The sequence below is a fragment of the Diorhabda sublineata genome, chromosome 9, assembly GCF_026230105.1.
Source record: "Diorhabda sublineata isolate icDioSubl1.1 chromosome 9, icDioSubl1.1, whole genome shotgun sequence".
Classification (NCBI taxonomy): Eukaryota; Metazoa; Arthropoda; class Insecta; order Coleoptera; family Chrysomelidae; genus Diorhabda; species Diorhabda sublineata.
This window is the reverse complement of record NC_079482.1, coordinates 11,656,127-11,681,544: the sequence shown is the minus strand read 5'-3', so window position 1 is coordinate 11,681,544 and position 25,418 is coordinate 11,656,127. Positions and strand designations below refer to the sequence as shown.

Genomic DNA, 25,418 nt, shown 5'->3' with positions numbered 1-25,418 from the left:
ACAATGAAAACCCGAAAATGTAATTGTAGTAATAAGATTCTTTGTTTATTTAGAACTATTATATTATATTTTGTAGGGACGAACGGACGAACACACTATTGGTATAATGTGTACCTACCATAAACGAGAACCAATCTGAGATATATGCAAGCCATCCATTGATTGTATCAATTATTATTTGAGTGCAGAGGTTTGTATACGCATATGGAGAAACAAACACCAATCATATTTTCTAGTCAATGAACGTTGCAGAAGATGCGTTTGCTCTATATGAATGTATCAATAATAAAGTTCTAGTTAAAGTCAAAGCAGCAGCTTCAATTCAATTAATTGACATAAAAATATGCAATATTATACAGGAGGAACATGAGAAGGATTTTACAAAGAATGTATTCTTCAGTAAGTGAACTTATGACGAGAACTGGACAAAAATGTAAATAATTTTACATTGTAGCAATCAAATTCAAAGTTACCCATCATCCTTGGGAGAGACTGTACAGGAATCGGTCCTAAAGTTACTAGATTTGAAGTGAGAGACTAAGTTTGATGGTTGACTGTACCTTTTTGGATGTAGAGTATATTGAGTTAGTCGGTACTAGTTGCCGAAAATATAATCTGAACAAAACCAAATAATTCTGGATTTGAAAGTGCTTGCACTCTTGAGTTTGGGCAACGATTTTCTTGAAAATCCAATTTTCTTGTTTAATTCCTAATTTAAGTGTTTTTATAGCGCCTGTCATATCCGCAACCCGTTATAAGACTAGCATAGATAAAATAATAAATTTTTTGAAATGAAACCTCAATCCTTTTACTTATCCTATTATTATACGATTTTGTCGCCGCCTATCGAGCGATGCCGGAAACTATTAATAGTCTTATTCATGTTATTCAACAAACATTTTGTATGATTGGTTGCCTCTCCTTAAGGGTGAGACTAAATAAATTATATACAAATTTGATATTTTTAAAAACAGCTATCTAATCTCATCAGAAAAAGAAAAGTATCGAAAAAAATGTGTGGTATCATGTATTTTTCCATGGAGATTCCGAAAATCACATCAGTTTTGAAATTTGAGCATTGTTGCTTCGCTTATCATTATCAAAAATAATGAATATTTTATTCATGCGTGTCCCAATTTTTAAGAAAATTATTCGGTTTTCTGCAAGAAATTGACAATTTTTGTACCTATAGAGTGAAAATATGTAAAAAATGACATGATATGATGTATTTTATTATGGAAATTTCGAAAATTATATCAGTTTTTGAGTCTGAGCCATGGTTTCATAGAAAATTCAATTTTCATCACTTTTTCTCCCTTAATACATTTTTTTCGAGAAACTGATACCTTTTTTGAGATCCTGATTTAAAAAAAAATACCTGCGTGATATTCGAATGGAATCAGAGGTGCAAGATATTTTTTCCATTTTAATAACAAAGGGGTTAACGTTAAAAAAATTGAAAATATGGAGATATTTAAAAAATCATCCTTGTTTCCAGATATGTCTTGAGACCAAGGTCTAGAAAAACACCATTATTGCTTCGAGTTCATAATAGAAGAAAGGACAATTTTTATTTTGTCGTTAAAAAGATTTTCATTAACTTTTTTTATCGGCATTGATTCACCCTATAAGTTCTAAGTTATATTCATATAAAAATTAGGATATTTGGTTAAAATGTTAATTCATGAAATTATTATATATGGGTAAAATTGCAAGAGAAATTTTAAAAAGCACTATTGTGATAAGTAATAATAAACCGTATAGCAACAGACGCCTTTTTTGTTCCAGCTTCATCCAAGTACATTTTGTAAACAACATTGACGCCGTCTAGCGGGCGGAAATCAATGTACTTCAACGAATTATCCTCTTCCGCCTTCTTTCTCTTCATTGTTCTCCTGACACGACAAGAAGGCGTCTGTTAGTTAGTTAACAAATTCAAATATTTTTTCATATCTCACAGTTTTTGTGATCCTAATGTGAAATTATTGTCTTCCGTAAGTACAAATTTATTAATTTTGCTCAATTATGTAGTGCTTCTTTATGTTTTTTTTTAAATTTTTGCTCTAAACCAGCGGTTCTCAAACTTTTTTAGTGACGGAACCCTTTTGGAAAGCGAAATACTTGACGGAACCCTACAATAAAACAATAGTCTCTAAAAGTATAGTCTTTATTAATAAGCATAATAAACGTAGAATGTAACATATACTTATTACTTATTTACATAACAAGTATAATAATAGAAATAGAAGATATTAAAAAAGAAAAAAAAATAACTAATGGGAAGTATGAAACTGTTTTTTATTTTTCATTAATTGGTTGATATCAGGTTTGATAGAAGACAGTTGAAGTCTCATATCAGGTTCGGCGTCCAGTCTATTTCGGTATTTTGTTTTCGTGGCTGCATAGGTTGAGAATCCTGTTTCGCACAAATATGTTGTTGGAAATGGAAGAAGAATATTCAGAGCCATTTTGGCAAGCATTGGGTATTTATCACGGATTCTGCACCAATAATCGTTGAGAGATGTCGTTTTGAACAATGACTCCATACTTGTGTCTGATGACATTTCTAAAAGAGATTCATATATCTCATTTGACATACTTTCGGGCTTTTGCAAGGTGGGTAAAAAAGGATTATGAATCCATGAATTCAGTTTCAATTTTGTATTCTGTTCTTCGGGAAAATACTTCTCAAAAGATGAGCGCATCGAAGTGAGATATTGGACCAATTCTTCAAATACATCATCTTGAAACATTTCTGAGTCGTTATCGCTAACAAAATCACTGAGTAACGTAAAGCTTTCTATTTCTCTCTTACTAACGCAAATAATCCAAAAATCTAATTTTCTTTTAAAGGCAGTTATTTTGTTACAGGCCTGGAACACTTGTCTGTTTACCTTGCAATGATAAATTTAATTCGTTCAGTTTTTGAAAGATATCCGCCATGAAAGACAGTCGGAACAACCAAGTTTTAGCCAGACCAGCGACATCAGTAGACTCATCCATTTGCAAGACGAATCGTGTTTTTTTAGGCGTGTAACTAGTTCTTGTTTGACGTAGATTGCCAGATCATGAATTCGACGTGAAACATTATCATTTGATAGTGGCACAGTAGAAAGATGCTTTGCAGATTTTTCATCGAGCATACATTTTGTTATGTTTAACACACATGGTTTTATTAAAATCTCAGCGATAGTGCGCGCTTTACCTTCTTGTAATGCGATAGCCAACTAAATATGATGCCTTTGTGACCTTTTCATTGATAGTTTGGGTTACTTGCATCATAGTTTTTTGACTTTCCAATAACTGTTTTTTTTACGTACAAAAAATTCTCTATTCTTGTCTTTAGACTCGGGGTGTACAGTTTCTAAATGTTGGCGCAACTTGGCAGGTGCCATGGAACTATTAAGAAGCAGTTTACTACATAACATGCAGAGAGGTGAGCCGTTGGAATCAACAAATCCGAAACTGATATATGATTCATCATACTTCCTTTTTTTCGCCTTTGAAACCGTGAAACTTGACGTCGTTGCATCATTATCATCGATAATTGCTGTACACTCCGCGCGTACTGCTTTTGAACATTCGGCTTCGTTAGAAGATGTTGTTGCAACACGTTTAACGCCTTTAAGCCAACGTTCCATTCTTCTTTATTAATAATTACTTGTCAGGGTGGTGGGGTCAAATTAACGCACGATCGTTTCTGAGTAGAAGAGTTTAGTCCAAAGAAGATATGTACAAAACTGATACAATCAGAATACAGCAGTAAAACAAAAAAAACTTCGTTTCTAGCAAATAGGTACTTATCGCTCCGAACGCTAATCGTCGACTGACTCGAGTGTCGAAGCGCGGTCGTCGCTTTTATAGTCCTAGCCTCGATCTCGAACATTCTTAAAAATACTTGAGTCGGTGCCTTTGATAAATAAAAAGCCGAAATAAAAATAAAAATACAAAAAATGCGGTGTAAACAATCTCGACTTGTTTTGAAGTTATATAGCCGAAAGTCGTGGTTTACAACTATAGCGTCTAATCTCAGCGGCGGCTTTTATCAAAGTGACTGCGCGCTCACAAGTAGATATCGGCGGTCGGTTTTCATCAAGACTAAAGCGGCTTGCGGATCTCATCGGTGCGACATAAAGCATAAATAAATCACCTTAAACTTAAGTATTAAGTCTATTCTTTTTATCTAGGCGCGTGCCGTCCTGAATAAATATTTGGGCTACTGTAGAGATATATTTTTTTAATCTTCTGACTCTCGTATTTTGTACAGGGATCGGTGTAAGTAAAGAACTTGCAATAGGTTTGCCATAAAGTTTTATTGAAGAGCGGCGTGATGTTAAACTCTCCTCGTAAAATGTACTGTTTCAAGTTAGAATGAAATTACTTTACTGTGCTGGGTGGCGACTGAGTTCTAAATTCTTGCGGAACCCTAGGGTTCCGCGGAACACACTTTGAGTATGGCGGCTCTAAACTATAATTTCAAATAAATGTATGATTCAACAAAATCACGTTGGCCAACTTGTTTTTAGAACAAATTTTTGATAATTTTGTTTTTTAATTTAGTTGTATGCTTGAAAATTATCTCAAATTATATGTTGTGTAAAAGCATATTGCATGATAAAATGATTAATTGTATTACAAATCTATAAATAATTTTTTTATCCTCTGGATTGAAATTTTTTCGTAATTGTATTTTATGTATTAACAATAATTGACAAAATTTAAAATTACTTGAATTATTATTGCTTTATTTTACATATACAACCAAAATGTTAGTTCCCGATGATGAATACATATTTATTCGAAAGCTTGTAAAGCATATTTAAAGTTGTAAGCTATTAAGGTCATAGGTTAATAGAAAAATTGATGTACGAAATAATATTACAATTATTGTCAAATTATGTTTGTTGTCATTTGATTTGGTTTTTGAGCAAATTTTCAATTAAATATAGTATTATTTTGTTATTATTCTTTGTTTGAGGGATAATTATACTGAAGCATCATTTAATTATGTATTACCGTATAGTACCTTTTGGAACTAACAACTTAAATGCCTCATAAACAGCAGGTAAGAATTCGATATTTTGGAGCTATCTTCATTAAATATGTTTAATTTTCGAATAGAACAAGATTATATTAAGGTTAGGTTCATTTTTGGAATTAGGGATTGTTATAGGGCTATAACAATAACTCTGTTGTAGTTATGACTTATAACTATAATTTGAATTCTTGTATTATTCATCTATAACACTAACACATATTTTTCATATCTATGTAAACATAAGTTGATTATATTTTCATGATATTTTAACGGGAAGGAAAAGCAATGCTGAAAATCAGACTAATAAGATATTTTTTATATGGGAAAGATTTGCACTCAAAACGTATCTACAAATTTGTTATTATTATTTAATAGAATGTATAATAAAAGACGTTGACCGGGGCAGGTGCAAGTTAAACAATAAACTTACCAGGTATCATATAAATTACTTAATTAAATTCAAATTAGGACAACGACCATTCTACAGGAATATTCTGGAACAGCACATCTAAAGGACCTAAATCAACTGTTTCAGGCAAAATAAAGTTATCGTCAAGTTATGGAAGACACTTCAATGTTACCATCAATGAACATGAAGTCTGAGAAGTCTCATCTGGATCCATCTTGAATAGCAATCCATTTGAAAACAAATATGAAACTTGAGTTGACAACTCTTAAATTGAAAAAAGGTGAGTATGTATCTGAATGTCTCAAATTTCATCAATATATTACTTTTCTAATTTATTCGATGTTGCATTGAACTTTGAAAAATTCTTTTTGTATATTCATATATTTGGCAATCGTTTTATGATAGTTAGAATAATAAATCTCCATGTATTTGGTACAAATGAAAACAGAACTAGATTCATTATATTTTTTTTCCAAAATGCTTAAATCAAAGATGTATTCTAGATTTGCTTTTTTTATTAATTTTATTATATTTCAACTGCTAGCATGAATGGTTTTGAACTCTTAAAAGTTGATCATATATCTGCCTGTTTAAATTTTTGTTCTTTATCAATTTCAGATTTGAAGAGTACCTGATGCTTCCAATGTAAAAGCAGCCAACGTTCCCGTATGAAAGTGTTATCAAAGATATGGATAGAAAGGGGCAATTTCATTACTTTTCAATATCTTGATGTTTGTTTTGTTGAAAATATAAAAAAAACTATTAAAAATGAATACACCAAACTGAATGACATTTATGTTAGTTGGAATATCATTTTAATATAGAATAAAAGTTCCAAAACTGTAGCATCTTATTAGTAGTTTTACATAAATGAAAGTAAGTGTGTTAATAATTCGAAAATTATTCCAATGGTTAGAAAATTTAGGAAATTTGAACATATCATAGAAAACGAGTTAAATTGTCTTTGAAAGTGTATTATTAGAGAACCGATTAATCAACCGAAAACTCTTAAATTATCAGGAGCTAAAGCATGGTGGAATGTGAGTATGGATTAGATTTTCTGATTCATTTAGTATCAAACTGAAAACAAAATTTTGAAATGGAAGATGCCGTTTGTGTGATTTATAGGAGTTACACTCTCTTGCATTGCTTACTTACGATGGACTGTTATTGATTTTACTCGATAGAAAACAACATGCATTTGTTAGAGTGCAGCCTTGAATTGGATCCAATAGAGCAGCACCTCTGGGATGTTGTAAAAATATTAGTTTGGTATCTTTATTGGTATCTTTATCGTTTTCCAACGAGCCTCCTGAAGTTGGAGGGTGTTATTTTTTTTTTAAGGGGAAAACAAAACTTAAACAACCATCCAAAACTCGATAAAAAATTTCCAGAATTGGAAGTAATATAGGAGTTCGAGGAGTTATCAATAGTCTTATATACAACTGGTAATTTACTAATTAATTGTTAGGGTTTGTTGCTGAATGAAATGTTGGGTTAAGTTTCAATCAATAATCCTAATACAAATCACATTACTGAAGTAAATTTTGTTTTGGGAATAAGGAATTTTTTTATTTTTATAATTTTATTTAATGGTAAAATTTCGTATAATTCTAAAAGTTTAATTTATATGATCATATCACACGAATGGATAATTTTAGAGTACCGAAAAATACATCGAGAGAGGGGTAAAAAGAAAAAAGAAAGAACAAAGAAGAAATGGGGTTAGAAGGGGTGAAGAAAGGTATAAGAAAGTTTGGGAAGAAGGGGCATATGACAGGATCAAATGGAGAAAAGCGGCATGTTTAATGTTATATAGAGTGTCCCACATAAAAACCGACTCAGCAGAGGCGTATAGGGGTTGTCACGATTGGGGATAATTCATCTCTATATCAATTTTTCCCCGAGATGTTTTCTTTGTAACCCTCCAACATAAAAATAGCAAATTTGGTACACTCGATGAGACTGTTAAGGGGATCAAGTAATGGCGAGTAGAGGGCGAACGAACCACTCTAAGGGGATTGATTAATTAAATTAATTAAATGTGAATTTTTTTTATCTATAACTTCTCAGGAATGCAAATAGGTATAGAAGTGAATTGACCCCGAAGGTCGTATTTTGGGCTCCCCTATACGACTCTGCTCTGTGTCGTTTTTTATGACACTCTGTATATACAGCACTAACTCTAAATTTTATAGCGTTCTTCTAATTTTAAACCGGAGTTAAATATTGTTTATAAATATAAAAAGAAGTGTACATATATTCATTATATTTATTTAGTCCCCATATTCATATTTAATTCTGAAAAACAAAAATTATTTGATTTTTTTTATTAAATCTTTAGCTTTCAACTTGAAATTGAATGGATCATTCCAAATTTTTAATATTTTTTTAGTATAATCAGATATTCCATTTAAATAGTTTTATTTTTATAAACTTCCAAAACGGACATGTGAGTCATCTGATGAGCAATAGCGAAACTCATAAAGAAATATAAACGGATATTGAATATTTCCATGTACATTACAAGTTTTTTTTATTATTTGATACGAGATCTCTAGATGATACTTCATACACATTTTTGCTATCGATTTTTAGCGATGGCGGCGCCATCTCTGTACGGAGGCGTTTACTGACCTTATATCAATATTAATTTCGTACGTCGCGACCCTTAGCTTTTTTGTCCCTAACAAAAATACTGAATGAAGATGGCGTCTGTTATTTTCATCTAGATAAAGGTAGTATCGCAATGCGTAAACATATTTTTTTTAATTAGGAAAACAAATAGAACATCCAAAACCGAAGAACATATTCCTCGAACGATGGAAGGAGGTCGAATATCCAATAGAGCCATCTCTTATTGAATTGGTCGATATCAAAAAAGTTTGTTCAGAAAACTACTAGATGTCACTGACGCCCATATTTTGAAAATATCTCGAACGAGCGAAAAATAAAATTTTTAAAAATTGAGAATAACGATTTTGAAATATGGACAAGTTTATATGAAAACCGTTAATAAATAAAATAACACTCCGTAGCATATATTGTACGTTAAAGGAAAATAAATTTACCTAACTGACTTTCTTAATAAAATACAATATCCTCGTAGTCGATTAAATTGTAATTATTTTCTATTTTGTATACAGGGTGACTGGAAACTCGAAACTCTTTTTTTTTATTTCTGCTTTCAAATGTATCATACTGTATTATCAAGTGCTTTATAACATCTATTAGTTTAACGAAGATTTAATTTGTGTTATAAAATACAGGGTGTAGGGTATTTAAAAGTAGAAACAACACCCAAACTATTAATTATAAATGATTTTAATGACATAATAATGAATAACCACTATGATTTAGTGTTATACACAGATGCATCCAAAAATGAAACAGGAGTAGGCTGCTCTGTTACAACGTCACAAATTGCAATAAAATCTTCCCTTATCCCATCATCCTGTAACGTTCACACAGGTGAACTATTCAGCATTCTACAGGCCATCAATTCAATCTCTCCACCTTATAAGCTCGTCGCCATATGCACAGACTCACTTGCCTCTATTTTATCCATCCAAAATATATTTACCGAACATCCTATTGTCCAATAAATACATGACTCCTACCAGCTTATCTCATCCCAAGGAATAGCAGTTACTTTAATTTGGATACCTTCCCACATTTGCATCGAAGGCAACGAACTAGCAGACAAACAGGCAAAAATTGCAGCTACATATACCGTCACCAACAATGTAATTATTGGAAAGGATTTAAAATCACAGTTCAAAAGAAAATCCAGAGTTACATGGCAGCAGCATTGGGACACTATTAACACATCCCTACGTTAAATATAGCGTTCAATTGGTAACCAACCTATTATCTTCGCTGGTCTCTCAAGGCAAGACTTAACTGCGATTAGAAGAGTAAGAATTGGCCATTCAAGACTTACTCATGGATATCTTATGACTACTACTGCCAGACCATTTTGCTCCAGCTGCAACTCGTACCTAACCATGAAGCATATTTTGACCGAGTGTCGCAAATATACCGTCGAAAGACAACAGTTTCGGCTTAGCCAGAACTACAATGAAGTCCTTAACAACTCGGAACAAATTACCTCTCTACTTCAGTTTCTCAAAGATGTACAGCTGTACCACCAACTATAGAACAATTGTGTTACTGTGTATTCATATTGTATACTTGTATCAATGAACCATTTCATATTTAATGTATTATAACCGCTCCCGTGCAAGTGGCCATAGTAGCCGAGCACGTTAATTTTAAATAAAAAAAAAAGTAGAAAGAAAATTAAAGACCGGATCTTTCTTCGTCCACCGTGTATATAGGAGACTGATTTCACTATAATATATAAGTTGTTAATCATAGTTATTTTTATATTATTAAATTTTAATAACATTTTTTGATATCCCTCAAAATTACTCAAATAACGAACGTTGTCGTAAGATTGGTACACTCTGTATAACATCTATAGTATGCAAGAAAATAAGAATTAATAACTAGGTGTTATAGATGTTAAGATCATATATTATGTTTCTTTAACTATTTTTGGGATTCTTGTAGATATGTTAAGATTGTAACCGTAATTGATGTTTAAATAGCTACGAAAATGAGTTTTTTAATATCAAATACAGAAGACTCACCCTATATATATGATCTACTTTCCAAAGTTTTTACAAGACAATGTGTTTGTAAGAACAGAATTTTTTTGCAAAACTACTAGGAAACATATAAATGATTGGTATTTTTCTTAGATTTTATTGTAAAATACAAATAGTTGAGAAAAATCCTGTATATCATAATTGATAAAAGTAATTTCAGAAATAAAATGATGTGGGCCTCTTTTCTGTTAAATAACAAAAAATCTCAAAACTCGCAAGTCGCAAATTTATTGAAAAAGTAATGTTCTTGTTATATTTTGTGTAATTTGAAAACCATGAAGGGGAATTCGAAAATTTGATCAGGTGGGTGATCTTTTACTTGGAATTGAGTCTATTTTGAAAATTTTATTTTATTTATATAATTTTCTTTTATAACTAAATTACTTAAGTCGAATAAATTATAACATCTTGGGTTATATAACTTTGAATTTATAATACCGGATACCATCTGAAAATTATGGACTTGATATTTTACGAGAAGGAAAATTTTAGTGGCTGACAGATTTAAGAAGTAATAAAAGTTTTCCTGAGTAATTAATTTTATAATTTTTCTTTATTGTTCATACATATACATATTTAGAAAAAATATTACAATTCATGTTTTTGTTTCAGGTGTTGGTGCGCGATTCTACGCGAAATTTTAACCCGTTAACGAAACTAAAGGTAAATGTAGTGCATGTTCGATAATGCGGTTTGCCAAAAGGTAGGTGATTTGATTGGATTGGATAAATAACAAAAAAAAAATGATTTTTCAATCTTCATAACAAATATTTCGAACTATATATTTTGACATTTCCAATATTGTAAATCAAGTAATTTTTTTCCATCAATTGTTCTAAAATTTATAACGAGAAATTTATTTTTTTCCCAAGAATTGGATGTAGTAACACAATTTCAATATGATATACGAGGTATATCCACAAAGAAAGTTCCAATTGGTTATAAAAAAACATACGTGTACTGGTCAGAAAACATATTTTTTATGTTAACCTAATATGTTGTTTCCAAAATTTTGTAGACACTGTCATGACGTAGCACAAGTTTTTGTAAGCCTTCTTCATAGAAGGTTGCCGCATGTGTTTGGAACCATATTGTAATATGTTCTTTCTGCTCTTCGTCAAAGTTGAAGTGTTGATCATGAAAGGAAAGATTTCAGGTGTAAAAAGAGATGAAAGTCGGTAGGAGCGAGGTCCGAGCTATACGGAGGATAATCAAACACACCCCGGCCAAATTCTTGGAGCAGTTTTAATGTCACGTCACTTGTGAGATGGGGCATTATCGTGAAAAAAAAATCAAAAACTATTTGACAGTAATCCACGGAGATTGCTCTGTTTCTTAATTTCCACGCATGTACCTAAATCAAACGGCAAAAATTTGCTTAGGGGTATCGTAAGATACCAAAATTTCATCCCCTATGACTATTCCAAATGATTTTTTTTTGTTATTTATTGAGTGAGCAGAACTTTGATCAGTTGTTGTTGGTTTTTGTGTTTTTGGGAATTCTGGGAATATTTTATTGAGATTAATATAGTTACAGATATTAATTAATGAAGAAAAATAGATTGGATTTATTTTTGAATAACTTTTTTAACATTCAGAAAGTTTTAACAAACATCCAATTAAACTTACGAAACAATGTTTTCGAAATTTTTAGGGACTTTTTGAAATATAAAGTTAAATTTGAATATTTTATTTGTTGTTGTTAATCTCGATAGAATTGATCATGTTGTGATAGAATTTCATGTAAAAATTAGGGAAATGGAATAAAATATGTAATCGAATTATACAGGAAACAGTGTGAAAAAATTATATCTTAAGAAAGATTATTTTAAATCGATCTATAACTTTATATTAAACGAATCATTTGAAAACAATACGTATATAAAAGTATCTAATTCTGAATTTACAACTTTCTTGTGGTTACACAAGCTTCAAAATATGTGATGATATAATGTCATCGCCTGGTTATCACCCGGTATAATTCAAAATTTGACATATTTAAATCTAGTATCTATATTTTATGACTTTGATGATGATGATATTCCAATTGAGCTGTTCCAATACACCTCAAATTCACTTTGATTCGAAATAGTAGTACATGGATCCTTCTGATCAAAATAAATGATAATTAGATATTTAAGTAAGAAAATGTGATTTCCATTCAAATGACTTTCTGGGTAATCTGTTGAGATTTTCCTGATCTTTGAGGACAAATTTGTTGGGTTGATGAGATGATTGTGTGATGAATGTCTTTGGAATTTGATTATAAATGAGACAGGCAACCGCCGCGATATGGAAAAGTGATTCGAAATTTTCGGTATCGATTTCGGTGTATCGCGAATCGGTTTTAAGTGATGGAAATCATGGAAATGGAAAATGGATATGGAGGCTTTCCTTTGTGGACAAAGATATGTGTGTACAAATCATTTTACGTATCAAATTAACTCCCTAACTCTATACCAGGTATGGGCAACCTTTGACATGCTGAGGGCCAAACTTTAGCGTGGATAACGTTCGCGGGCCGCGTTTAAAAGTACTTAGTGATAATATTTTTTTGCGATAGATATTAGACATGAAATAATACGACAACGTTATTATTGTATTATGTATTTATTGTTGACATGTATGTGTATATTGACAATGTGATATTAAAATAACAAAATGAAATTTTAAAAAATGGTACAACATTATAATTAAATAGTTACATTTGCAATTGTTACAAACTACAAAAGTTAAATACACTAAAATCAATGAGACACTTGAGCTTGAATTTGGGAAACTAATCCATCGATATTTGGATGAATTCCACTGATACAAAAACGTAAAGAATTTTCCAAATTATCGTCAGTCAGTCTTGTACGATGTGTTGATTTATTAACTTTCATCAATGAAAAGAACTGTTCGCATTTATAAGTACTGCCAAACGCAGAAATCAATCTTCTTGCGAATTTTCTAAGCTGCAGAAAATTGTCTTCTTCTAGGTATTTTTTGTAGAAATCGCACAACTCTACGTCTTCAAATTTGGATTTTAGGAGTGCGTTTTCTTGAATCTCGATTAACTCCATTTGTAAGTGTATTGGAGCATTTTGTACATTACATTCTTCCATGTTTTTGAAGTCGCTAAATCTGTTCGAAAATTGTTCCGACAGTAACTTGAGTTCTTCAGCATATTGAGCATAAGCAATATTTTCATACGCAGAGAGCGTGTTGAAAATGGTAACTGTTACCAGACTGCATCTGTGACTCCCACAAGCGTAGTTTGATCTGAAACGCTTTCAAATGGCTGTACAAATCATTTACTAACTGTCCTTGTTTTTGAAGTTTCAAATTTAAATCATTCAAATAGCCTGTAATATCGACCAGAAATGCTTGTGACGTATCGCTTTGTATATTACTATTTATTTGTTATCAAGTTGTTGCATAATTATGTTTGTGAAATAAGAATAAAGAGTATCGAACACAAGTTAGTCTTTCGGGAATGATAGAAGGGAGAACTTGTGGACGACTAGCGAAGTATACGAGTGTTTTATTTCTATCAAGGAATGTGTTAAATAATATCTGAGTGGCCGATATATACAGGGTACATAACAAAGTGGCGACGAGGATTAACAATTTGAATGTGTAAGTACCTACATAAATAGGAAATAACAAATATATTCAAAAAAAAGTTGTAGTATATAAAAAAAACACTGTCTTTTAAAAGTATTAAGAGATACTTACCTAATAGAAGTTGTAAAGGTATAAAGAAATATCTGTTTAAAGAACGAACAATAGGGTATGAAGAGATAACTTAAGGTATGTAGAGATACCAGTAAGAAAGGGTATGAAGAGATACCAGTTAGAAAGGGTATGAAGAGATACCTTAAGGTATGTAGAGATACCAGTTAGAAAGAACATAATAAAATTATGGAAAATATAAAGAATTAAAGACAGGAACTTGAAAATCAGGCAAAGGCCGTATTTAAGTGTACAAAATAGTTTACAAAAATACGTAAATACGTATATAATATAGTATTTTACAATTGGCGCTACAAATCTATTTAGATGCAGCAAGTATCAATGATCCTAAGAAGAGAAAAGCCACCCTTTTATACTTTGGTGGACTCAGCCTTCAGGAAATATTTTATAATTTACCTGGCGCTAATGCCGATGTACCAGATGAAAATGGCCGTGACATTTTTGAGATAGCCATAACAAAGCTAGATGAATATTTTTCACCAAAGCAATCAAAAGTGTATGAGAGGCACTTATTCCGCTTATTAAAACAAGAAAGTGGGGAGAAATATGAAAAGTTTTTAGTGAGACTGAGACACCAAGTGGTTAAATGTCAGTTTCAAGCAGTTGAAGAACAATTAATTGACCAAATAACAGAAAAATGCGCGTCTGTCGACCTACGGAAGAAAATACTGGCAGCCGGCGAAGTCATAACTCTAGACCAAATAATTCTAGAAGCTAATACCTTGGAGACCATAGAAAGGCAGCTTTCTGGTTTTAATGAAAAGCCATCTCCTAGTTCGTTGCAGACGCTAAACGCAGTTTATACCAAAAGAAAACAGAGGACAACCATTTCCAGAGATTGTTCTAGGTGTGGATCTACAGAGGCAGTACATAACAACTGTCCAGCAATAAACATTACTTGTCACAAATGCAAATTTAGAGGTCATTTTGCAAAATGTTGCAAATCAACAAGGACCTTTGCCCCGTCCAATAAATTAAACAAGGGACCCTCAAGAAAGAAGTTTAGATTAGGACAATCAGATACAAACAATGTAGACAACATTTCGAGAACTGCAGAAGCAGAATACGTGTTCCACCTGGACAGTGACGACACTGTAGATTGTGAAGTAGGAGGAGTCAAGGTTGAAATGTTAATCGACTCTGGAAGTAAGTCAAACATTATATCTCAGGAAACATGGGATTTCCTTAAGAAATCTTGTGTTTCAATCACAAATCAAATAAAAAGTCCCAATAAAATTCTTTTCGCATATGGATCAAAAGAACCCTTACATGTTTTAGGCTGTTTTAATACAAAAATTAAAATTGGCGATAATCAAGAAAATGCAACATTTTACGTAATTAAAGACGGGAAAAGAAATTTATTGGGGAAAAATACCGCAATCGCATTAGGTGTTCTTAAGATTGGACTTAATGGAAATAATGTAAGCATAGAGCCATTCCCAAAATTTAAAAACGTGTTAGTACATATCCCTATAGACAAAACAATCACTCCCATAAATCAACCGTACAGACGGGTGCCCATTCCTCTAGAATCAAAAATAAATAAAAAACTTGACGAACAAATTCAACTCGATATAATTGAAGAAGTAAATGGTCCATCGGAATGGGTGTCCCCGATAGTACCTGTTTTAAAGGAGAATGGAGATGTACGGATATGTGTTGACATGAGAAAGGCCAATACCGCGGTACAAAGGGAAAACTATCCACTGCCAACTATCAATTCGTTTTTATCAAAATTCCGCAAAGCTAAATATTTTTCAAGATTGGATATAAAAAACGCCTTTCACCAGATCGAAATATCTCCAAAATCAAGATATATTACTACATTTATAAGCAGTAGAGGGTTATATAGATATAAGAGACTACTATTTGGAATAAATGCAGCCCCAGAGATTTTTCAAAAAATTTTTGAAAGAATGTTGTTATCCTGTAATGGTACTGTTAATTTTATTGACGACATATTGATTTACGGAAGCAGCGAACAGGAACATGATGAGCGGGTTAACCTCACATTAAACGTACTAAAAGAGAATAATATGTTTTTGAACAATGATAAATGCATTTTTAAAATTAGCACAGTTACATTTCTGGGACACACTTTATCCCCAATAGGAATAAGACCCCTGGAAAGCTATGTAGGCGTGGTTAAATCATTTAGAAACCCCAAAACCATTGGTGAAGTACATAGTTTTTTGGGATTAATAAATTTTGTTGGTAAGTGAATACCCAATCTGGCCACATTAACAAAGCCTTTACGCAAACTTTTAAAACTTAAACTAGGAAAAAACTCAGATATTTCAAGATATTGGAGTGATAATCAGACGGATGTTTTTAAAAAATTGAAAAATTGTTTATCCAGCATAAGAACTTTAGGATATTACGACCCAAATGACAGAACTCAAGTTATAGCTGATGCGAGTCCAGTGGGGTTGGAAGCGGTGCTCATTCAGTTTGATAATAAGGGTCCTAGAATTATTGCTTATGGCAACAAAAGCCTCACAGACGTGGTAAAACGTTATTGTCAAACTGAAAAAGAAGCTCTTGCTATAGTTTGGGCAGTTGAACATTTTAAGATGTACTTATACGGAAAAGAGATATTTGAATTGATAACTGACCATAAACCATTAGAAACGATATTTGGACCTAGATCACGACCGTGTGCCCGCATTGAACGTTGGGTTTTACGCTTGCAATCATTTAAATTTAAAATTATATACCGCCCTGGAAAAAATAATATTGCCGACCCGCTTTCTCGACTTTGCGAATCTAGCGATAGAATTCCATTTGAAAACTATGATTGCATCCAACAAATTGTTGAATACTCTCGGCCAATAGCCGTAAGACTAAATGAAATTAAGGAACATTCAGAAACAGATGAGGAAATTTTAAAACTGAAAGCTGGCATTGAACAGAATATCTGGAATGATCCAATAAAACATTGCCAAGCATTTAAAGAAGAATTCTGTTGTACTGAGGGAATTTTGTTAAGGGGTACGCGGATTATAATTCCACAGAAGCTAAGACAACGAGTTTTAGAAGCCGCTCATGAGGGTCACCCTGGAATTGTGGCTATGTAAAGGCTTGTAAGGCTTGTAAAGGCTGTACGTTAGTATCAGCACCAACTACTTCTTATCCAATGAAAAGAAGACAGATTCCTACAGGACCATGGATAGATGTAGCTGTGGATTTTATGGGGCCTTTACCGAGCGGAGATCACCTTTTTGTAGTAGTCGACACTTTAGTAGATACAAGGAAATTAAAATCATGAAAAGTATAACAGCAGCAAATACCATCAATGCACTTAAAGAAATATTTTCAAGGTTAGGTTTTCCAGCCTCTATTACCTGCGACAATGGAAGGCAATTTACCAGCGAGGAAACCAAATCATTTTATAATGAAAATGGCATAAAAATTTATTATTCTATTCCTTACTGGCCACAAATGAATGGCGAAGTGGAACGTCAAAATCGTGATATCCTGAAGCGACTGAAGATCAGTATGGCACTTAAAACTAATTGGCATGAAGAACTTATTGATTACTTAATGATGTATAACAGTACTCCTTACACGACAACTGGAAAAACTCCAAGTGAACTGTTCTTTCGGCGCCAATTTCGAGATAAGCTTCCAAGTAGCACCGATACACAACACAGCATTTTAGATGATGACACAGTTGACAGAGACCAAACACAAAAAGAAAGAGCAAGGTACTGCGAGAACTTAAAACGAAAAGCATCAGAAAATACAGATATTAATATCGGAGATCAAGTATATCAAAAATATTTTATAAAATCAAACAAGGTCACCCCTAATTTTGATTCAGCCACTCACACTGTAATTAATAAGAAGGGAGGAGACATCCTTATAAATGATAATGAAACTGGACAAGAAAAAAGAAGGAATATAGTCCACTTAAAGAAAGTGGAAGGTCAGTGGCAAGTAACAAATAAAGAAAACTCAGAAGACTAAGAATAATAATTAAATAATAATAATACCCGGAAAAAAATAATTTTAAATAAACATAACTGTGGGAAGCCGGGATTTATGGGCCTATGTATCTTAGTGTATATGAAAATATTGTAAGGAGACTATAATTATTCTAAACAAAATATGTACTTTATTTCAGGTTTGGAGGAAAATAATAAATACGAGTTTTGATTATACAAATAGTTACTTTGTTTCAAATATGATACTATGTTGTAGGTTTAAAGTTTTCTAGTTGGATTAGTATTTACATTTTATATAAAGTCTTTTATTTATTACATTAGTATATATTTTGTTTTGTAATTAAACTAAGTAGTAAGTAGTAAAGTTAGGTATACTGTTAGTCACTTTGGTTTAAATATGATTCTATGTCATAGAGTTAAGGTTTCTAGTTTAATTTAGTACTAGTTTTAGCATTTAGATTTATATACATTATTTGCTTTATTATATATTGTATTGGAAAAAAAAGGAGAGATGTGACGTATCGCTTTGTATATTACTATTTATTTGTTATCAAGTTGTTGCATAATCATGTTTGTGAAATAAGAATAAAGAGTATCGAACACAAGTTAGTCTTTCGGAAATGATAGAAGGGAGAACTTGTGGACGACTAGCGAAGTATACGAGTGTTTTATTTATATCAAGGAATGTATTAAAGAATATCTGAGTGGCCGATATATACAGGGTACATAACAGAACCGAATTCGCAAGCTATCACTTTTATGGCTGGTGGAAATAAATTAATTGAAACAAATCAAAATAAAATTGTTTTCTTGCTAGATTCCGGAGCATCCGATCATATTATAAACAGGGAAGACATCGCCAGAACATTTGAGCCACTTGATACACCAATTAAAATTTTGGTTGCCAAGAGCGAGCAGTACATTTCAGCAACCAAACGAGGTTCAATTAATGTGACAACCAACAAAGACGTAAAGGTGACAATATACAGGGTACATAACAATGCTAAATCACATATCCATTTTGGGTCACTCAATTCAGATAGTGGCTTATCTTTTATTTTCATAAAGTCTGCTATCTCATTTCTAAGCTCGTAAAACCGTTTCAACATTTTTCCTTTCCTCATCCATCTGACTTCACAATAATATGTTACATCGTTATATTCAGATGATATTTCATCCAAAAACGTCTTGAACTGACGATGGTTAAGCCCTCGGGATCGAATAAAATTGATGGTTTTTACTACCACATTCATAACATTGTGGAGTCGAATGGACTTAGAACACAAGTTCTGTTGGTGGATAATACAATGAAGGACTATCAAATCATCTTTTTGCACATTTAATTCTGATGCTTTTTTATTCAAAATTCCGATGAAACCACCTTTTCGTAAGCCGACCATAGAAGGTGCACCATCAGTGCATACTCCAATTAATTTTGACCATGGCAGGCCAAAACTTGTGAATACCTTTTGAACTTCATTAAAAATATCCTCTCCTGTAGTGGTTGCTTTTAGCGGCTGTAAAGCTAGCAATTCCTCAGTAACAGTGAACTCCTTATCAATACCTCGAATAAATATAGTCAGTTGAGCTGTGCCAGACAAATCGGTGCTCTCGTCTAATGCTATGGAAAATGAATCAAAACCAGCCATACGGTCAGTCAATGTTGTTTTTATATCATTAGCCATCATTTCTATACGTCGAACAACAGTTCGTCTTGACAAACTAATTTTTTCAAATTCATTTTTCTTTCCAGGACACAAAATACCGCAAACTTCCAACATACACTCCTTGATAAATTCTCCTTCGGCAAATGGTTTTAATGCCTTTGTCAATTTTGAGCTAACTATAAAACTAGCTTTCACAACATTATCAAGTTGTGTTCTTTGTTTATGAAACATTTGTTGCTGTTTTTCAATATTTGCTTTAAGCTTCTGGATTTTGTCTGTTCTTAATTGTCCTGTCAGTGAGTGCTGTGTAGCATGCTTAGTTGAGTAATGCCTCTTTATATTGAATTCTTTCATTACCGAAATGGATTCATTACAAAGCAAACAAATAGGCTTACCATTGTGCAAGATAAAAAAGAATTCTTCAGTCCATTTTTCTTGAAAATGGCGACCGTCTGTATCTACTTTTCGTTTCTTTCCACCAGACATCATTTTTTTTTTACTTTTCGTTCAATAAACTTAATAACAAACTATAGTTAGTAACCACTCAAGATGCACACAAATTCACAAAGCAAGTTGACGGCTCTAGCCGTTCGCTAGGATATCGCTTGTCTGAGTTATCACCTCGGTAGCTCAAATAGAACTGAACTAACTTTCGGAGAGAGAGAGAGAGATTCGTTGTGAAAAATTAGGAAGGAAGGTTTTTTTTTTTGGTAATTTGGTTATGATTTGCATTAGGCCCTGATATAGGAATTTTTTCCTCTGCAGGGCTGGGTGTGGGGATATTTTGTTGGGAAGTGTTTGCTCGGCTGCTTCTAGCGGTGCAGTTATATTTTTTTTTTGTTAAGATTTTTTTTTTTTGGGTTTTTTTTTATATATTTTTTTTTTGTTTATTTTTGTTTTTTCCTTAATCTAATTGGGGGGGCGGGTACAGCTGCGGCTGTATTATTCCCTATCGTCGGACATTTGTCTGGAGAATCGGTTCTCCAGGTTGCAGGGAAACCGCAACCTGCAACTCCGACGATGGACGAAAATGAGGGTGTTTGTTGGGGGTAGGAATTTATCTGATTGATATGGGAGCTACTATTGAGGAAATTGAGGAAGGATGAGGAGGGTCCCTTTTTGCAACGGAAGTCTTGATTCTATGGATCGAATCAATTAGAAGGGGCTTGGAGGTCATTTAGGCGGCTTGGAATGGGGGTTATGTCAGTATTGACATAAATGGCGTTGCTAGGGCTAATCTACACTTTTTCAGTGGGACGTGTTTGGTTTTTGGGTGAAAGCGAAATGAATGCGGTTACCCACGCCGCTGGTTACGGTACAATTATAACCGTAAAAAGGGGGAATGAGGCGTTGTAGCGTTTCGGCTACTAGCGCCCGAGAAGTAGGGATGGCATTCATTATAGTTGTTGCCAAGATTTCGATCAGGATTTTGGTGTCAGTAGACAGGTCGTAAGGGGTTTGAGGTTTTTCTAGGGTGACTAGGGCTGTATCCTGGGGGGCTTTCGGAGTTTCAATCCTTTTCGGACAGCGGGGGTGGAAGGCGGGGTGAGGTCCGCCGCAATTTTTACAGGTAGGGGAGTTAGCTTTTGGGCATTTTTCTGGCTTGTGACCAGAAGCACCACAGGTTGGACAAATAGGTTTGGCATTGCAGGTGTCTGCGGAGTGGCCGGTAGATGAGCAACGGTTGCAGTATTTGGGGACTGCGGGTATGGTGTTTGAATTTGAGGCTTCGCAGTAGTGCGGAAGCCCGTGGAAGTTTATACCCTTGGTTAGGGCGTGATGGTAGGCGGTTTCGGAATCTGTAATAATTCGGAACATGGATGTGGGTTTATTCGTGGATCTAGCTATGATTCTCCAAGTTTTAAGGACAGGGAATTTCAGGATAGAGAGGATCTCCAGGAACTCTTCTTCGGTGTAAGATTTGTCTACATTCTTGCAGACCAGAGAAAAGGTGGTTTTTTTGGTTTTAGTGGTGAGGGGTTTTTGGGCTCTTTGGGGAGGGTTTATCGGGATTACGACGATTTTCTCGTCGCCTATGGCGTAACGGATTTTCCTTGCCAACGTTTCGTGATGAAATGTGGAAGGAATTTTTAGGAGGGCGGTTCCATTGGGGTTAGCTTTGAGAAAGCTCATTTGTCCCCTCAACAGCTCTTGCGTGTTGAGGAGATTGTAGAGCTCTCTCTGTGAGGTATATTTAGTTGGGAGGTTTCTCAAATTGAGTGTTTGGGTGATGGTTTGGGATTGTTGGTGGGTTCTGGGGGTCTGGGATTGTTGGTGGGTTCTGGGGGTCTGGGGTTGTTGGTGGGTTCTGGGAGTCTGGGTTTGACTTGGTGCCTGGGGTTTAGTGGTATTTTGGGTATTTTTTTTGGCTTTTGAGGTATTGAGATTGACTTGGAATTTAGAGGGGGAATTTTGTTTTTGGGGATCGCGCCTTGTCGGGTATAATCAACACGCTGGGATTTAGAGTTGGACGACTTCTGCGAGACCCTAGAAGCATAGGAATCCGCAGATGGTGCTGGTGAGGAGCTTCTATTATTCTCGAGTGATTTCCGTTTGATATACTCAATGGCATTGCGAACTTGGGAGAATTGATTTGGATTGTACTGCGAGAGTTCTGCGACCATTTCTGCGAAGGTTTTCTCCTCAGAGGGAGAATTGGGGTTGGTTGGGAGAGGTGGGAATTCATCGACGGTGGATACAGGTTTACTTCGGGTTTGAATAGGGGAACGGGGTACTCGGGGCATTTTCAAAAGTGAAATGGGTGATTGATAGAGTCAGATCAAGTGAGGATAAAAAATAAGGATTTCGAAAATTGAAATCCTTTGTTAGTACCTAACAAGAGTTGGCTATCAAAGCCGACAGCGGACTCACTGCCGGAGGGAGTTTCCTCCCCGGTTAAAGAATTCCTGACCCTTTTGATTGCCTGTTAGTGTTTTTTATAAAAATGAAAATAATATTCACCTGAAACTGGCTGATCCTAGGACTCACGATGGTTCTTGAAACACTTGCCCCCGAAAGGGTTTATTTCATTATAAAAAAAAGCCCCGAAAAGGGCAGGTAGGTAGAGCAACAAAGCCCCGAAAGGGGCATTTTTTGCAATGGTATACACTAATAATACGAGTTTCTTTGTCAGCGAGAATTTTAATCGCAGTAGGCGACCCTGCATTTACCGGTGTGTTTTCTAAAATAAAACAGTGACCGATTATACAGCAGTCCTTTAATCCGTACTTGCGACCTTCTCGAAGCACTCTAAGAAAGCAACGCTAACTTTCGGGCCATCCACCCGCTTATATAGACAAAATGAAGGAATGATCTGGAATAAACTAGTTTAGAATAATCGAGAAGCAATAAATAAAATCTTTTGATGTGTAGCCCATGAGGCGGCAAACTTCAAAGAATTTGATCGAGCAAGCCGAGTGGCGGTGATTATCAAAGAGTGAGGCGGCAAACATCGAAGGTTTTGATGTTTGCCGCCTCACCGTCACTCCCATGAGTAAACTAAGGAAACACAAGGAAACTTGTGTAGGCTATGGGATTCATTAATCTATTGATGACTTCACATTTTTATAGTCAATTCATATCATATCCGGTGCCGGATCAGATAAAAAGCACAAACAAGTGTTTTCTTTTAAAGATATGTACTAGTATAAGTATATGTACTAGTACTAAGTATAAGTACTTAGTTTAGTGTAATATTTTTTTAATTGGGTTTTTCCAAAATGTCTCGCGGGCCGGATCATATCTTACACGGTTCGGATCGGATTCGAATTTTTTTATAATTTTACCATCTTCAAACATTATTATTGAAAAGTAATGAACATTCTGTATTATTAGTATCCAAGCAAGATTTATACTCAAAAATCGTAAAATTGAACCTCATTTTGGAAAATTTTCTCAAATGTTTCAAAATTTACTGGGATGTTTATAATCTGAATGAATTCCTTCTCACTGTTTAGTAATTTTAGCCATTATATGTTCAGAAAAACAATGGTTATTCTAAAAGAAATGTTTATAGTGAAGGTAGATTGTTTAGAATTCAATGTTTTTAATGGTTTACTATGGAGTCTGGTATGTTTATTTTAGATATATTTTACGGACCATTATTACACCCTTTTTTTTGTTAAAAGTATCCTTTATTTATTTTTCTACATTGGTTATCGAGAATTTACAAGAGGTATAATATATTTGAAAAACAACACGTGCGGTGCAGTTTTGGAACCCTTTTTATCAGTTTGTAGAATAGATTGTTTACATTATATCGAGGGATTAATACCGATAACGAAAAATGACCGTGCAGCCCCTTCTTGGATGCCTTTGTCTTTGTCTTTGTTCGTTTCGAATATATTTTTTTTTGATATTTATGAGATTACGTTCAACAGAATTCTTAGAGAGATAAGGACCACCCTACACTATGAGAAATTTTAAATTCACAGAATTCTATATAAATAATCGATAGTTATACCAAAATAACTATACATGTTGAGGGCTTATTACTGATAACGAAAATTGACCTTGCAGCCCCTTTTTAGATGCCTTTATCTTTGTTGGAAGAATTTCTTATTTACTTCACACTTCGAATTTATTTTTGATATTTATGAGAAAAATAACGTTTAATAGAATATTTTCTGATATGTTTTGTCTAATTTGGGGATGAGGACCACCCTACACCAAGATAACACAAATGTTTTGATTTATATTCAGCTATTTTTATGAAACTTGAAATAAATTTCAATAACATTGTTCTAAATTCTACGTTTTTCAATTAAGAAACATTTTCATGTACCTGTAATCACTAATCAAAGTACTAATTCGAAAAACGAAGCTATATCGTAGAAAAATTAAAAGTATGTACATAGTGTCTTAAGAAGAAATGACTATTCTTTACTGCTCAAAACATTTGTAGAGTCATTTAATAATATAAATAATTATGAATTGTAATAATTAAATCCATATCACGAGAAACTTTGGAATAGTTGAAAATAATGAATGTTATTTGTACTAGAAGTAATCTTGAAACAAAAATTCTTGTATATTGCAGCATTTAACTTCTAATTATTGTTCATACAAGGACACTCTGTAATCAAAGAGTGGTGAATTTCTATCAATTGAATTTCAGTTTCATCTTTATTTAATCGAATTATCTTTTTCTCTCGAGTATTTTCAAAATTTCAAATTTCATTTTGCTTGTAATTCGAAAAGAAATCAGTTTATATTTCATATGAATAGTTTGCAAAAAAGGTCGTAGGCATTCCATTACGCCGTTTCGAAAAAATATTCTCACATCTGTGGACCAGTTGTTTTATTCCTTGTTCTCGTTTTTATGGCTATAGTAGGTAAAGATATTGATTTTTCAAATAAGACCCTTTCAAAATGTACAGATAACACAATAATAAAGTAATAAATATTATGGGTTCGGACGGTTTTAAAATTTGTATGGAGCTGGCCGAAAGAGGAAATGCTGATATTTTCACCATCTCTCCAAAATAATATAAGTCTCAGCACCTCTTAAAAATTGAATTCTTTTCTAATTTAGAATTGTTTTCTTGTTAAATTCGAAGTTTGTTTAAACTTGGAAAATCTATATGATAATTGAGTAATATAATGAAAAATATCTATCTAAATTACAAAGTATGATAAGTGAAACAATTGCAATTACATTTAAGTTAATGAATTAGACGTTTCATACGTTACCGAGGCTTTTCGAACTCGTTCAATAAAGCATCTTCTTGTATTCAAATCCAATTTAATTTAGAAAAAATCGTTGATTATATTATTGCAGCTTGCCTCAACGTGGGGGTGTTCGTTTTGGAGGAAATAGAAATCATTTTCTTAATTAGTACCATCATTTTGTATTAGTGCGGAATCAATTGTTTGTACACACTTTTAATTTACAGAAAATAATCTCAATTTGTTCTGTAAGATAAATAATACATAACTAGTACATAA

At 33.3% G+C, this 25,418-nt stretch overlaps 2 protein-coding genes across 2 annotated transcripts; one reads left to right on the top strand and one right to left on the bottom strand.

Moving 5' to 3' along the window:
• The first annotated feature begins 10,806 nt into the window (after nt 1–10,806).
• LOC130449008 (uncharacterized) lies at nt 10,807–18,317 on the top strand. Its single transcript, XM_056786640.1, has 3 exons — nt 10,807–10,823; nt 14,133–15,004; nt 17,985–18,317. Exons 1-3 carry the CDS (start codon nt 10,807–10,809, stop codon nt 18,014–18,016), a joined length of 921 nt encoding a protein of 306 aa, XP_056642618.1. The 3' UTR covers nt 18,017–18,317.
• Nucleotides 18,318–18,638: 321 nt separating this feature from the next.
• On the bottom strand, nt 18,639–19,961 carry LOC130449007 (general transcription factor II-I repeat domain-containing protein 2-like). Its single transcript, XM_056786639.1, has one exon. It carries the CDS (start codon nt 19,959–19,961, stop codon nt 18,639–18,641), a length of 1,323 nt encoding a protein of 440 aa, XP_056642617.1.
• Between the last annotated feature and the right edge of the window lie 5,457 nt (nt 19,962–25,418).